At 39.0% G+C, this 14,720-nt stretch overlaps 1 protein-coding gene across 3 annotated transcripts in view; it reads left to right on the forward strand.

The window, feature by feature from the left end:
• Positions 1 to 2,091: 2,091 nt before the first annotated feature.
• Positions 2,092 to 14,720, forward strand: part of LOC309558818 (glutamate receptor ionotropic, NMDA 2A-like) — a gene marked incomplete at its 3' end in the record, with an annotated part of 1,171,100 nt that continues 1,158,471 nt past the window's right edge. The window contains exons 1-3 of one of the 3 annotated variants that reach the window (XM_082261887.1): positions 2,092 to 2,803; positions 5,688 to 5,874; positions 6,950 to 7,369. In XM_082261887.1, coding sequence (XP_082118013.1) covers positions 6,968 to 7,369 — 402 coding nt within the window. In that variant the 5' untranslated portion in view covers positions 2,092 to 2,803; positions 5,688 to 5,874; positions 6,950 to 6,967. Of the gene's footprint in view, positions 2,804 to 5,687; positions 5,875 to 5,931; positions 6,232 to 6,949; positions 7,370 to 14,720 lie in introns of those variants that run through there. The other 2 variants (XM_082261886.1, XM_082261888.1) reach the window with 2 other exon arrangements.

Genomic DNA, 14,720 nt, shown 5'->3' on the forward strand with positions numbered 1-14,720 from the left:
TTTTAAAGCAATCTAGTGAGCTCGTCAGAACCACCTCTGGAGGGAGTTTATTCCACATTTTCACAGCTCTTACTGTGAAGAAACCTTTCCATTTTCGAAGACAAAATCACTTTTCCTCTAGACTTAAAGAGTGCCCCATGTCCTCTGTGATGACCTTAAATTAAATAACTCAACACCAAGTTCACTATATGGACCCCTTATGTATTTATACATGTTGATCATATCCCCCCTTAATCTCCTCTTCTCAAGTTCTCAAGAGAGAATAAATCCAGTTCCTCTAATCTTTTCTCATAGCAGAGCTCCTCTATACCTCTTATCAGTTCGGTTGCCCTTCTCTGCACTTTCTCCAGTTCCCCGATATCCTTTTGAGAACTGGGGCTCAAAACTGAACTGCATATTCCAGATGAGGCCTTACTAATGATTTGTACAGGGGCAATATTATATCTCTCTCTCTGGAGTCAATGCCTCTGTATGCCTAAATAAATAGATGTATTACGCTGCAGCACTGAGATACATGATTTTTTTTTTTTTTTAACTTAGGTGACCAACTATGTGTTCAAAAGCTGTAGATATGATTTAAAATGAGGTCTCTATACTAGCTAGATAGTGAATTGGGCTTACTTACACAAGCTGTATGTGTAAACAAATAGCTTTATTCTGCTGCAGCATTGAGATATATCAGATTTATTTATTAATTTATCCTTAGTTGGCCAACTATGTAATCACAGACTGCACACATGATGTAATATGGGGTCCCTATACTAGATAGTAAATAGGGCTTACTTACCCAAGCTGTATAAGTAAATACAGAATAGATTTAATCTGCTGCAGCACTAAGATATATCATAGATTTTATTTTTTAACTTTAGGTGGCCAATTATGTGATTAAAAGCTGTAGACATGATATAATATTAGGTCCCTATACTTTTTAGTGACTGGAGCTTTTTTTTTTTTTTTGCCTGAGCTCTATTTGTAAATATGTTTATTCTGTTGTAGCACTGTGATCCAGACTTATTTTTTATTCATTTATTTATTTTTTTGTACCGCCTATGTGATCAAAAGCTTCAGACAGGTTATAATATTTACTTACTCAACCGTATTAGTAAATAGATTTATTCTGCTGCAGCACTGAGATATATCATAGATTATTTTTATTTTTTTTATTTTATGTTAGGTGGTCAACTATGTGATCAAAAGCTGCAAATATACGTGATCTAATTTGGGGGCTCTATACTAGATATAGATAATAAATGATGCTTAGTTACCCAAGCTGTATATGGAATTATATTTATTCTGCTGCTGCGGCACTCAGAAATATGATAGATTTATTTTTATGTACATTAGGTCGCTCAACTATGTGATCAAAAGCTGCAGACATGATATAATATGAGGTCCCTATATTCAATAGTGAATGAGGTTTACTTAACCCAGCTGTAAGTGTAAATAAACAGATTCTGCTGCAACACTGAGATTACCTTTGAAGATGGGAAACAGCTGCTGAAAATGCCATATATACTTCTTTACAGTAGCAGTGGAAATGACACTGCTGAAACAGAATGTATGTGCTCTTTTCTTTTGTTTCTACTAATTTGAAGATCATGTTGGCTCATTTACCAATAATGCCATGTACCCTTCATTAAAAGAATGTACACCCATCATATACTGTGTGTTTGTTGACACATTTCAAAGCCAAATGCTTAACAGGTCAGCATATTCCCCATGATAATGAGATCATGATATTCCCCATCACTCAGCCTAAACTGCAAAGTGTTTTTTTTTTCTCATCATAATGTGAGTGATGTTCAGAGCTCTAGAGAAAAGCACTGCAGCGTTCTACTCTTTATGCAGTTTACAGCACTGACGTTAAGTTCCATGTAGAAGGTCTGATGCCATCACCAAAGCATTCCAGCCATAGAGATCAGATCAGTCCAAAGATGACTATAGAAATGATGCTACCCTGCCATTGTATCAGGTCTATTTCAGGACCTTGGAAAGCAGCATGACAATTTCAGGACCTTGGAGAGCAGCATGGCAATTTCAGGACCTTGGAGAGCAGCATGGCAATTTCAGGACCTTGGAGAGCAGCATGGCAATTTCAGGACCTTGGAGAGCAGCATGGCAATGACCTAGAATTGTACACTGCAACAATACTGATTAATCACTGTCTTTGTTTTCTCAAAGTGCAAAAACATAATATCAATGTAAAATCTAATGTAACTAATAGTAAAATGATAGTAAACGCAGCAGGGAATCTCATGGTGTGCAGATTGTTTTGTCAGCTACAAATCCAATACAAAAATACCAATTTGTCTCTGCTGCCAAACACACCTGCTGTTTCTCAGTTTGCATAGCAGCCTGGGAGAACTTCCGCAGAATACAGAGAGGATTGTCTGCCTGTTTTCTACTCCACAACTTGACTGCAGCTCCAGTGTCTGTGCTGTGTGCAGTCAGAGCTGACTGTAATTCTCTCTCTTACCTTAAGGATGTGTAGCTGACTGCAACCTTCACTTCCCCAAAAGCTAAGAGGAATACAGAGTCTGGATGTGTGCTCTGCTGCAGCAAAAAAAAAAAAAAAAAGAAAAACACATCTACAAAGGGAGCACAGCCTGGATCTGGACTGGAATGGCTGACGATGGATTCCTGGCTTTAAACTTTAGTGAAGCTGATTGATGCTGCATTTTCTGCGATGTGAACAGGTATCCAGCTCCATCTGAGGTAGACATAGACTACTGCTGCAGAGAATTGACTGAGATGACTTTCTGGGATACGACCCCCAGGATACATTATCTGAAAGAAGAATGCAGTGAGTATTGGGGCTGTTTTTGTCATCTTCTTGTCTTATGAACTGCTTGCAGTTTAAATGTGAAAACACTGCTTGTAAGCACTGTTAGGTGACATTTGTAAGTTGCTGAAACTGGGAAGAGGATTTAATGATTGCTAAGGAATTGCAAATAAAACCTGCAGTGTTCCAAAGAGGGGGATTTACTAAAACAGAATCTGGAGCTTCTGTGCAGAGTAACCAATCGACTTCCAATGTTGGCTTGCTCAAGTAAGCTTTGAAAATGAAAGCTGGAAACTGATTGGTCGTCATGCACCTTTTCTTCTGTTAGTAAATTCTCCTTGTATTTTTTATTTTATTTTTTTAGATTTCTTCAAACTTTCATACAATCAGTACAATCCTCTATCGGTTGCTGTAGTATTCCAGACTTAGCTGTCAGACTCACTACAGACATTTTTTTAATGAGGAGTGTATCTGCTGTATGAAATGTGCCAGTCTTGTGACGTGATGGACACCCTGTAGACTGCATTTCTGATCTAACTTGGGAACATCTAACAAAAATAAATTCTTTATAGACTGCCCTAAGCAGCTAAAGATTAGGCAGCTCATCATCCTTGGACGTGGACTGTGTTATTTATAAGTAGGACGTCTTTATTACATCTTAAATTAGCGTTTAGAAATTCTTGATGCTGAGAAGAAAAATGACAGTTCCAGAAATCACATGATCACTGCGATTTCTTGTAAACATTGGAATGCCTAAAGTGGCAAGCCTCTGATATCACATACATAGCTACTCAAAATCATATAGAACTTTACATTCTTATTAAACCTGGCCTTTTCCAGCTTTGCACAATAAAATAAACATTCCTCAGTAAACTATTTGTTAAAATTCTTACCCCAGCACTTGCAGTTTACATCTTTCAATTCTGCTTGGCTTCTCAGTGCTACTTCCCTGAATATCTGGACTTCATGGGTAAGTGGACAGTGCAGTCTCCAGTCAGCCTGTTATCTTGGAGAAGAGATGGGGGTAGTAGAGAAGTGCCTTCATGGAAAAGAGTTAACAGTGGACAGTGCAGTCTCCAGTCAGCCTGTTATCTTGGAGAAGGGATGGGGGTAGTAGAGAAGGGCCTTCATGGAAAAGAATTAACAGTGGACAGTGCAGTCTCCAGACAGCCTGTTATCTTGGAGAAGGGATGGGAGTAATAGAGAAGTGCTTTCATGGAAAAGATTCAACAGTGGACAGGGCAGTCTCCAGTCAGCCTGTTATCTTGGAGAAGGGATGGGAGTAATAGAGAAGTGCTTTCATGGAAAAGATTCAACAGTGGACAGTGCAGTCTCCAGTCAGCCTGTTATCTCGGAGAAGAGATGGGAGTAGTAGAGAAGTGCTTTCATGGAAAAGATTCAACAGTGGACAGTGCAGTCTCCAGTCAGCCTGTTATCTTGGAGAAGGGATGGGGGTAGTAGAGAAGTGCCTTCATGGAAAAGAATTAACAGTGGACAGTGCAGTCTCCAGACAGCCTGTTATCTCGGAGAAGAGATGGGAGTAGTAGAGAAGTGCTTTCATGGAAAAGATTCAACAGTGGACAGTGCAGTCTCCAGACAGCCTGTTATCTCGGAGAAGAGATGGGAGTAGTAGAGAAGTGCTTTCATGGAAAAGATTCAACAGTGGACAGTGCAGTCTCCAGTCAGCCTGTTATCTTGGAGAAGGGATGGGGGTAGTAGAGAAGTGCCTTCATGGAAAAGAATTAACAGTGGACAGTGCAGTCTCCAGACAGCCTGTTATCTCGGAGAAGAGATGGGAGTAGTAGAGAAGTGCTTTCATGGAAAAGATTCAACAGTGGACAGTGCAGTCTCCAGTCAGCCTGTTATCTTGGAGAAGGGATGGGGGTAGTAGAGAAGTGCCTTCGTGGAAAAGAATTAACAGTGGACAGGGCAGTCTCCAGTCAGCCTGTTATCTTGGAGAAGGGATGGGGGTAGTAGAGAAGTGCCTTCATGGAAAAGATTCAACAGTGGACAGTGCAGTCTCCAGTCAGCCTGTTATCTTGGAGAAGGGATGGGGGTGGTAGAGAAGTGCCTTCATGGAAAAGAGTTAACAGTGGACAGTGCAGTCTCCAGTCAGCCTGTTATCTTGGAGAAGGGATGGGGGTAGTAGAGAAGGGCCTTCATGGAAAAGAGTTAACAGTGGACAGTGCAGTCTCTAATCATTCTGATAGCCTGGAGAAAGGAAGAGGGGAAGAAGGAATAAGCAGAGAAGTACTTTGCCATCCTAGACATTAGGGTTATGTGTTTCTATTGATGCTCACAATGTAGGGAGCCACAGCTCTAGTTCCTGCATGCCAGGGTGGCTCCATAGGATGCTGCAAGAGAAGGGAGGCACCCTGACCCAGGAAACTGGGGGCATCACTCATGGCATCAGCTTAAACAGGACACATAGGCAAGGATGAAAAGATAAAGAAGCTGCATACACAGTAAGTGATTAAGGCTCCATGCACACTAGCTAATTTTAATCTTCTAGAAGCTGTTATTAGCATTTTTTCTGCTCCTAGACAAAAAGTAGTGTTATCCCATGTGTTCATGCACACTACATTGGGCTATTAGCATTTTTTTGAGCTTCAGTGTCCAGGAGCAGTAAAGCTACTAAAAGGCTACTAGAAGCTGGCACAAAAATGCTGTTATCAGCCGTTTTCACCCAGCATTTTTTTTCCTAGCTTATGAAAAATGCTAGTGTGCATGCATCCTAAATCATCCAGTCATTAAATACGGAGGTTACTTTATTTGCCCATAGTGTTCTAAAACAAGACACGAATTCCCGAGTTCTCTGGAGCCAATAGCTGAGTGTTCTGAAATCTATGATCATAGACCCTTTGATGTCTTCCTTATGTGCCCTGTTGTTGCCATTTCTCTCTAGGCAGTTGTTCCACGTGCACCAGCTGGGGTGGATGGTTTTTTCGGCAGCTTTGTGGAAATCAAAGTGCAGCAGGCAGAATGTTCTCGGAGGAGAGAGTGGAGGAGCATCCTAAGAAGCTGTGCTGAGAGCTACGCGATGCCAAACTTTGCAGCATGCCAAATACTAACCACCTATTCTGAAGGCTCCGGTATGTCCGCCGTTATTCGCAGTAAGCAGCAGTGGTGTTCGCGCACCGGGAGGGGGCGCTAGTGTACTTTTCGTTTCGTTAGATGAACGGGGAGTTAAGTTCCCCATAATGTACGTAATAAGAGGAGCTTCCCTGCAACAACCCCCACTAAACTCCATCCTAACATGCCTACTAGTGTATTGTGCGTATTCCGCCTAATCTCAATCGTTAAACGCAACAGTCATTTTCAAACGTTGAACACGGCCCAGCACGTTGATGGGGTATCAGTAGCACTGCTGCCCTGCAGACAGAAGCATCGTCGACGATCGCTTGATTTTCATGTCTGTGGGGGTGATGGTGGCCGACACACTCTGACAGGTGATCGCTGCGGTGACAGACACCTGACTGCTGATCGAGCTAAAAGAAATGCCATTAGATGGGGCTGTGCTGCCTGGGTATCCCCTGTAGACGTAATGTGCAGTGTGTCTCAGACACATCAACTGATGCCATGGCGACACAGAGGAGTCAGTGCGATTCCTAGTGTGCAGGAATGTCACAGGCAACCTAATGAGTCAGTTAAATAGCAGAGTGCTATCCGCAGCATGATGTACAAAGACAGCTCCGATCTCTCCCTAGTAAACACACAAGCCACTCCAATGGATCTCATTATTATCAGGCTTATGGCTATTTTTAAGATGTCTGTAAGAGATGCCTGTCACAATATTTGCTGATGTTAGGCTTCCTCTGTCAAATCTGCAGGAGGGGGGGGGGGGGGGGGGGTAGTAATTATGCAGAGATGCTGCGTGGCTCCCAGAAGTGTTTTCCCAATATTGCAGAAATGCTGGAATAGGGACGATAACATGGTGGCAGCTCCTTCCCTATGCATCTTCAGCAGGGCTGTCACTGGGGAACTGTGCTATTGGGAAAGCATGACACAGCCTCATAGTAAAACAAAAGGGAGAGCTAATTGCTTTTACTGCTCCACTTTCTTGTCACTGCAGCAAATGAAGTGTTCAGCCCTTCCAGTGTGATCAATGGGGGAAGAAGGTGATGATGGGAGACTGACCTGAAACTTTTTCTCATCAATTCCTTGCAGGGAGTGAAGCTGGAGAAGATGGATCCATTTGGCTGTGCTGTGTTGCTGCTTCAAGCTCTCTTACAGATGGTGGATCTGGGTCACGGAGCAGCAGACAAAACTTTTCCAGTCCTGAACATTGCTGTGATTTTGGGGAAAACTCGTTATATCACAGAGAGGGATGTCCGAGCTCTTTGGACAAGGGATATGTCCTTGAACTTTGATGTCAATGTGGTGACCCTGATTGTAAATCAGACAGACCCCAAAAGTATCATCACCCACTTGTGTGACCTGATATCAGGCACCAAGATCCACGGGGTGGTTTTTGGAGATGACACTGACCAAGAGGCTGTGGCTCAGATTTTGGATTTTGTTTCATCTCAGACCTTCATCCCAATTCTGGGGATTCATGGTGGCTCCTCCATGATCATGTCGGAAAAGGTAAGGGGTGAATGCCTTGTCTTGGAGGGCCTCTTTTGTCTTCCCCTCCCCACAGTTTCAATGTCATGGTCAATTAATCACTGTATAAAGTGCTGAGGTCTGCTTAACTACCGTTTGAGAATCTACCATTGCTCACATACTTTAATTAGCAATGCAGCATCCACAGGCTCATTCTGGATGGGATAGCTGATGGATATCTAAAAGCAATAATCTAATGAATTTAACTAGGAATAAAACTAATCCCAGTGTCAATGCTGCTTTAGCCATTGGCCTAAAGGGAACCTGTCAGGGTAGGATTATGGTAGCTGCCATTGGTAATTTGTTTTTGGAGACATATGCTCCAGAGTGGTCATCATTATTCTTTCTTCACTACACACTGAGTTGCTGGGCTAGAGCAAGCAAGCATGTGCTGGTTGTCCAAAATCTGATATTCACCTACTTGTAAAAAAAATGTACTAACAACAAAAAAGAGAAGAAAACACTTAGCTAGTTGCCTCTAAAACCTTATTTCCTGAAAATGGGGATAACAACGAAGGTCACTTAACGAACCCAAAATAGTTGGTGTATAACTACAACAAAATTACCTCCACCTTAGTGAAATACACCATAAGCATATCAGAAAATCTAATATACATTGTTTAATGTCTAATAAACTGAGTATAAAGTAACATGCCACCTTTAAATTGCAGTAGTTATCTCTAGATGGAAGCAAATCAAATCTTCATAATAATAATAATAATTAATAATAAATAATAATAATTTGTAAGAGGTTTTGCAAACATTAGTAAACTATAAATATATTCTTTTTTTTTTTTTTTTTAATCGCTGGCAATATTCTGTTCTGGAAATGAATGAATCAGCAGACATGTGCATTTGTTAAAATACCAGGTATCATTTCCAGTTCCAGGTAACAGAGTACAGTATTGTTGGTTATGCATACAAAGGCATAGGTCCATCCCTCCATACTGCAGTTACATTATCACAGCCAAATTTGTTATCACAGTATGTGATAACAAATTTGGCTTGCCTCTTACATCAGTCAGTCTGCCGTTCATACCGAACTTTCAAAATACCATGAAGAGGCTGAGACAATCAGTACATAACATAATCTTGGGCAGCCAGGAAAAAAATATCATGGTAAAGAGTTACTTACCATAATAGCTGTAAGTCAGTAATGTTCTAACAAGTGACTGCCAAGGTAAAATCATCTTCAATATTCCTTATTCTTGGTCCTAGTAGCAAAATGAAATTACAATTAAATAAGTAAGTGAATCTGTTTTTTAAATATGAAACAAACATCATGTTGACAGTTTTTTTAGTTTAATGGGTTTGAGCCATTCTTTCTTTTTACACATGTGGCTCCATGGGATGTTATTATTATGGGTATTTATATAGCACAAACTTTACATACTATTCATTTAAATAAGTCTGTCCTCAGATAGATTAAAGAGCTTACAATAAAAGGTCCCCATTTCACACATACTAGGTCAATTTTGGGAGAACCTCAATAAATTACATGCGTGACTTTGGAGTGTGGGAGGAAACCAAAGAAAATGCATGCAAGTACAGAGAGAAAATGCAAACTCTATGCAGATAGCGTCCTAGCAAGGATTTTAACTGAGGAGGCAGAGGTGCTAACTACTGAGCCACTGTGCTAATGAAAAATGGCAACTGATCACACACAAGACACCTTATCACTATGACCAAAACCAAACCAGATAATGTAAGATGGCTTCAGCTCTGCTCTCCACCTGCAGGAGAGGTCCCTTCAGAAGTGTTTTGCCCCCTACTGGACGTAGTCGCTGACTGAGTTACTTTGCTGCTTTTGATACTGCTGTTTATGTGTGTATATTGGTAGGAATATGTATCCTTTATTGGGAGCTGTCTCCTACAAATTGTGAGTGGTGTTAGGGTATTTCATTCAGTGTAAATGACTAATAGCCTCACCCTGAGGAAGTTTGGACTCTACAGATTGATTCATGAGATTTGTTGTTTGGATAACCCAATTGATTTGGTGCAAAATGCCAAATTAATGTAAAGTTGGTATGCTGTTGCAAAAGTATTAAACTTCAGATACTGACATAAATACTTTTTTACAATGACGCACTTATCTCCTAGTCACCCAGACAATGTTTGATCAAGTATGTCTAGCTTATGAAACCAAAGGAGGAGTATATAAGCTTGTTTTTTTTTTCTCAGCTTTTTTTGTTGTATTTGGCTGTTCAGTGGGAGAGACTCACTGGTCATGTGAGAAGAAGGATGGATTTGTTGTGACATTGGCAGTATGGAGGGATGGGCATATGTATTTTTGTATTATTTACTGATAATAATTTGATAATTAAAAATAAATACCTTAATGATCACAACTGATATCTACCAATTGCATATGATGAACAAGTAAAGTATATGTAATTATAATCAATTAAATATATGCTTGTATACATTTTAACGTGTTAATGTAAAGACAGCTACCAGCAGCTATCATTAAAATATTACCTGGTGTCCAGTTATAAAGGTCCTTGTTCAAGAACTTCCTGTTATAGGATGACAACACTCAGCTTTTGTGTCATAAGTGACTCCTTCATTATCACCATATCATATGGGGCTCCAATGGAAACCTACAAGTAACTTTTTCAAAACACACAAAGGCATGGCCCACTGCACTATCATCAAGAAAACTCTTAACTAAAAAATATTCTGCAGCAATAGCTGAAGTGCATGCATATAGTCATAAAATAGCTGCAAAGAGGCTGCAGAGGACCAAAAGAGTAACAGTAATAATTAAAATAATGATAATAATTATAGTATTCAAAGGATATAAAAGATGAAAACAAGTATTTTTTAAGAAAAGATTGATACTTTTGTGATAATTGTTTGATGCTGTGCTTAAGTAAAATGGCATTTGATTAGGTTTTACATCTACCATAAGCTCAATAAATCACTATACATTACTTAATTACCTAATATTTCTTAAATTCTCTTACAGCTAGGACACTATCATAAGAATGATGTGTAGCAGATGTACAATGACTTAAGGAGGGTAAACAGCTAAAAATAAAAGGAAGTTTTATGCAAGCAAGCATGATTTCTGTTGTGAGTAAATGATCTAAATGAATCTGAGGCAAAAGTTACAAATAGTAGCACCCAATTTAATAGCCCTGAAATTTGTGGCAGCCTGATCCTGCTGGACATTGTACAGAGTGGTACTTACATTTAGGGTTGTATGCATTAAGGGACATTTTCCCTAAATGCAGAATTCCTATTTGTGGCATATGTTCCTGAATGCATATGACCTTAATTGCAAATACTGTACAGCATCCAGCCCCTGCATGTTTCAGCCTGACATAGGTTTTGACAGGCTGCTGGCAGAAGGGCTAGAAGCTGCACCTGGGCCTCCCAGGCACCCACAAAGGTCAGGCCTTGAGACTCACAAGCCAAACTACCCATGTGCATGAGGCTTTGAAGTTTTTCCCCACTATGCTATAGGTGATTTAGATACACTTACACGCTAATAATTGTATTTTGAATGAATTGAGTGACCTTCTTTGGTCATTTTGAAAAAAAGTAAAATACTTTTAAGGGAATTAGCTGAGTTTGTGTTTAGTTTAAACAGGCACCCAGTCAAAGAGGTCTGGAAACTAGTATATATATCTGTGCTCCCTGTAGTATATACATTTTTTAAATATATTTACTGGTCCCAGCTCAAGCAGAGTGCTCATATTTTTATTCTGACAGGATCCTTGATTTGATTATAACTGACATCAACAGATATTACAATTACATTGCTTTATAAGCCATAATATGCCTGATTTACTAAAGATAAATGCATGCTGTTAGCAAGCATGAGCAGTATTTACTCTTTCCATATACAACAACCTACTTTGGTTAATACACATAAAGAAATAATATTTTTCAACTCAAGGCTTTAAAAGTAAATACATACATAAAAAAAGAATATACTAAACGCATTAGAAAAATATTAAATTATAATAAATAGGGATATTCTAAAAGCATTTGATGAAGAATGCAAAAAACAAAATTAAGTATTTGCTGCACTGTCTGTTTACTATCTTTAATGATACATGTATTGTTTATATAATGTGATATAAAAATACTGTAGTATAACTTGGCATACTAAGAAGTACATTACATTTTTTTTTTTTGTCTGAATCTGTTTCTTTTGATTTCTTGAAGCCTTTTAAAACTGAAAATGTGCATGCTCACATCTATTCATCACCGTTCATACTGGAATTAACACTTTACATAAATTTATAAAAGAAACCCCGCCAGCATGTCTTCAGTGTACATGCTGGCAGAACAAATCTGGATGTGCACTGTTGTGTAGTCTGTGCTAAAGTTTGCTGCATATGAGCTCCACTGGGCTTACATATGCATTTATGCATTTGGGCTGAGTGTCCCATAAAAAATATTGAGTACTCCATAAAATCTTTTTATGGTTTTACACTATAATTTAAAAAAAAAAATATGTGACTTAGATTTATATATTCAAATATATTCCTTTATTGCTATAGGGGTTATTTTTTTAAAGCTGCATGAGTGAGGTTCCGGCTGTCAGAAATGTACAATCTGATATGTATCCGATTTTGAACATTATAATGCTAGAATATTGATTACACATATTATTTATTAAATGCATAAGCAGAATTCTAACAGAAAGCCAATTAACAAAGCAGTTTTCTTTTTATCTATTTACTTTTCTTTTTCTGCGTAAAATAATCACACATTTCTAACAATAAATACTATGTAGTAATTAGGAAAAGTGACTAACATCTAAATTGCTTTAAAACATATTTATTAAGCTCATAATCCTTGTTCACTTGCTTCTATGAGGTCAGGGAATTACGTTAAAGCCGGCCACTAGTTTTTCATTTAATGACTCTACTTGTACCAACGATTATGTAGTTGGAAGGATATACACCGATCAGCCATAACTTTATAACCACTCACTTAATATTGAGGTCCCCTTTTGCTACCAAAACAGCCCTGACCTGTCAAGGCATGGACTCCACTAGAACTCTGAAGGTATGCTTTCGTGTCTGGCACCAAACTATCAGTAGCAGATCCTTTATGTCCTGTAAATTGTGGGGTTGGGCCTCCTTGGATCGGACTTGTTTTTCCATCATATCACGCAGATGCTCGATTGGTTTGAGATCCAAATAATCTGCAGGCCAAGTCAACACCTCCAACTCATTGTTGTGTTCCTCAGACTATTCTTGAACCATTTTTGCTTTGTGGCAGGACACATTATACTCCTAAAAGAGGCCACAGCCATCAGGGAATACTGTTTCCTTAAAGGCTGTACTTGGTCCGCAACAATGTTTAGGTAAGTTGTACATGTCAAGTAACATATACATGCATGGTAGAACCCAAGGTTTCAAAGCAGAACACTGCTCAAAGCATTACACTGCCTCCACTGGCATGCCTTCTTACCATATTGCATCATCTGTTCCCTATGTAAGTAATGTACACGCAGTTAACCATCCACATGATGTATAAAAATAAATGTAATAGCCATAAAAATGTATAAAAGTCCATATAACACTTAAAAGTCCATCTAAAATTATCTGATTCCAAAAAGAAGTTCCAACACTGTCCTCAGTGCATAGATGATTCCAAACAGCACCAAAGTTAAAAAGCCAATCTGCTTACTAGAAAAAGGTGACCTTCTTATTATAGAGTGATCAACAGAGCCTCTTAGATGTTTCTCTTTAGGGCTCCCATGCTTTCTGGCCTCGGTTTTAACTGGACTGCCCTCTGGTCTTTAGTAGAAGTATCTCAATCGATATGGACTCCCGGATCTCAATTCGATCAGCTATGCCTTTATTAGAATCCACTATGGCCTCCACACCATTTAGTCACCACACACGTGCAGATCACTTCCTCCAAAATAAGTGGAAATACAGCTCACAAAAGCATACACAAACTTCCATAGTGTAGGTATTTTGTAAAAACACGTATAATAAAAGGTATTGCACTCATATATATATACAAAAAATATGCACATTACTCATCCAACAAAATGGCCATGACGTCCAGTGTGATGACATCACACTTCACAGGTCTAGCCCAGACTGATATCATCAGGGGCATGACCAGTGATCGTCACCATGCTATTTATAACAAGTGAATCGGACACCCAATTACCAAGCAAGATGTGCACAAACTGCAGGAAGTCAGAGCCTCACTAATTCAAGGATTACATGCGCTCGTTCCCCTGAAAGTCAGACGCATCTTGCTCCCCAAGTCTTGGTCCCAAGAAACACTAAAGGACCAATCATGAACCTGCACCTCAGGGGCCATAGCAAGGAGAGCCAAAAGATCAATATTTAAACCTGCTCCATCTAACGCCACAATACAGCAGAACCCAGAATTACAAATGGCACCATTTTGTGGATATAAATAAAACACCAATAATTTAAATTAAAAACACTAATTTACATTACAGACAAATAAAAAAAGCACAGACTTGTACCCAGTTTTAACACACAAGAAGCAAGAAACACCCAATGACCTAGCTAAAGTTAAACGTTCTAAGGTTATAAATCCAGCAAGTCTCCATCCTAAAGATTTCTCACTAGACATAACTCCCCATCCAATTACTATCTATAGGGCAAAAAAAGAAGTACCTTCTGGGTTCTTCCCATGACACAGTTCATCATGTTTCAAAACACTATGGCATGGGAACACCATTGGATATTATCTATATGCTCATTTAATCTGGTTTGTAAAGCTATTACTGTGCAGCCTACATAATGTAGGAAACAAGGACAGTGTAATAAATAAACCACATTAGTGGTATCACAAGTTTTTTATTGGTTGAGCCAGATGGATCTGACTAACTATGTAACTATGTAACAAGTGATGAATGATTTAATCTCATCAAATCTAGGGGTAGTAATCTATTGAGAGTGAAAAGGTGCCTACTTTTCACACTCCACATTTTTGACAGGGGAAATATCGCTTAAAGTCCTGAAAAAAAGTAGGTCTCTTAGAATGATCAACAACATTGGGGGCAACTTGAAGTCTTAACGGTAGGACACCTGAAAAATCAACCGGAGAATGTTCTGGAATTTAAAGTCCCAATATTCTATCATTCTTTAATGCATACAATGTTTCCAAAATATTTTTTTTACTATCATAGTATTGATTGGAATAGGAAAGTGGCAAAAGAAAATGCAAAATTATCCGTTCCTACGTCCCTATTAGGTTTATCCACCAACATCAAAGCCCTATCTTGAGTAGCAATCTCCTGAATCAATCCATCCAATTTATCATCATTAAACCCACTTATTCATAAATATACAGTAGATTTCAACATTGATTCTTGTTT

Source organism: Pelophylax lessonae (genome assembly GCF_965119305.1).
Source record: "Pelophylax lessonae genome assembly, chromosome: 6".
Classification (NCBI taxonomy): domain Eukaryota; kingdom Metazoa; phylum Chordata; class Amphibia; order Anura; family Ranidae; genus Pelophylax; species Pelophylax lessonae.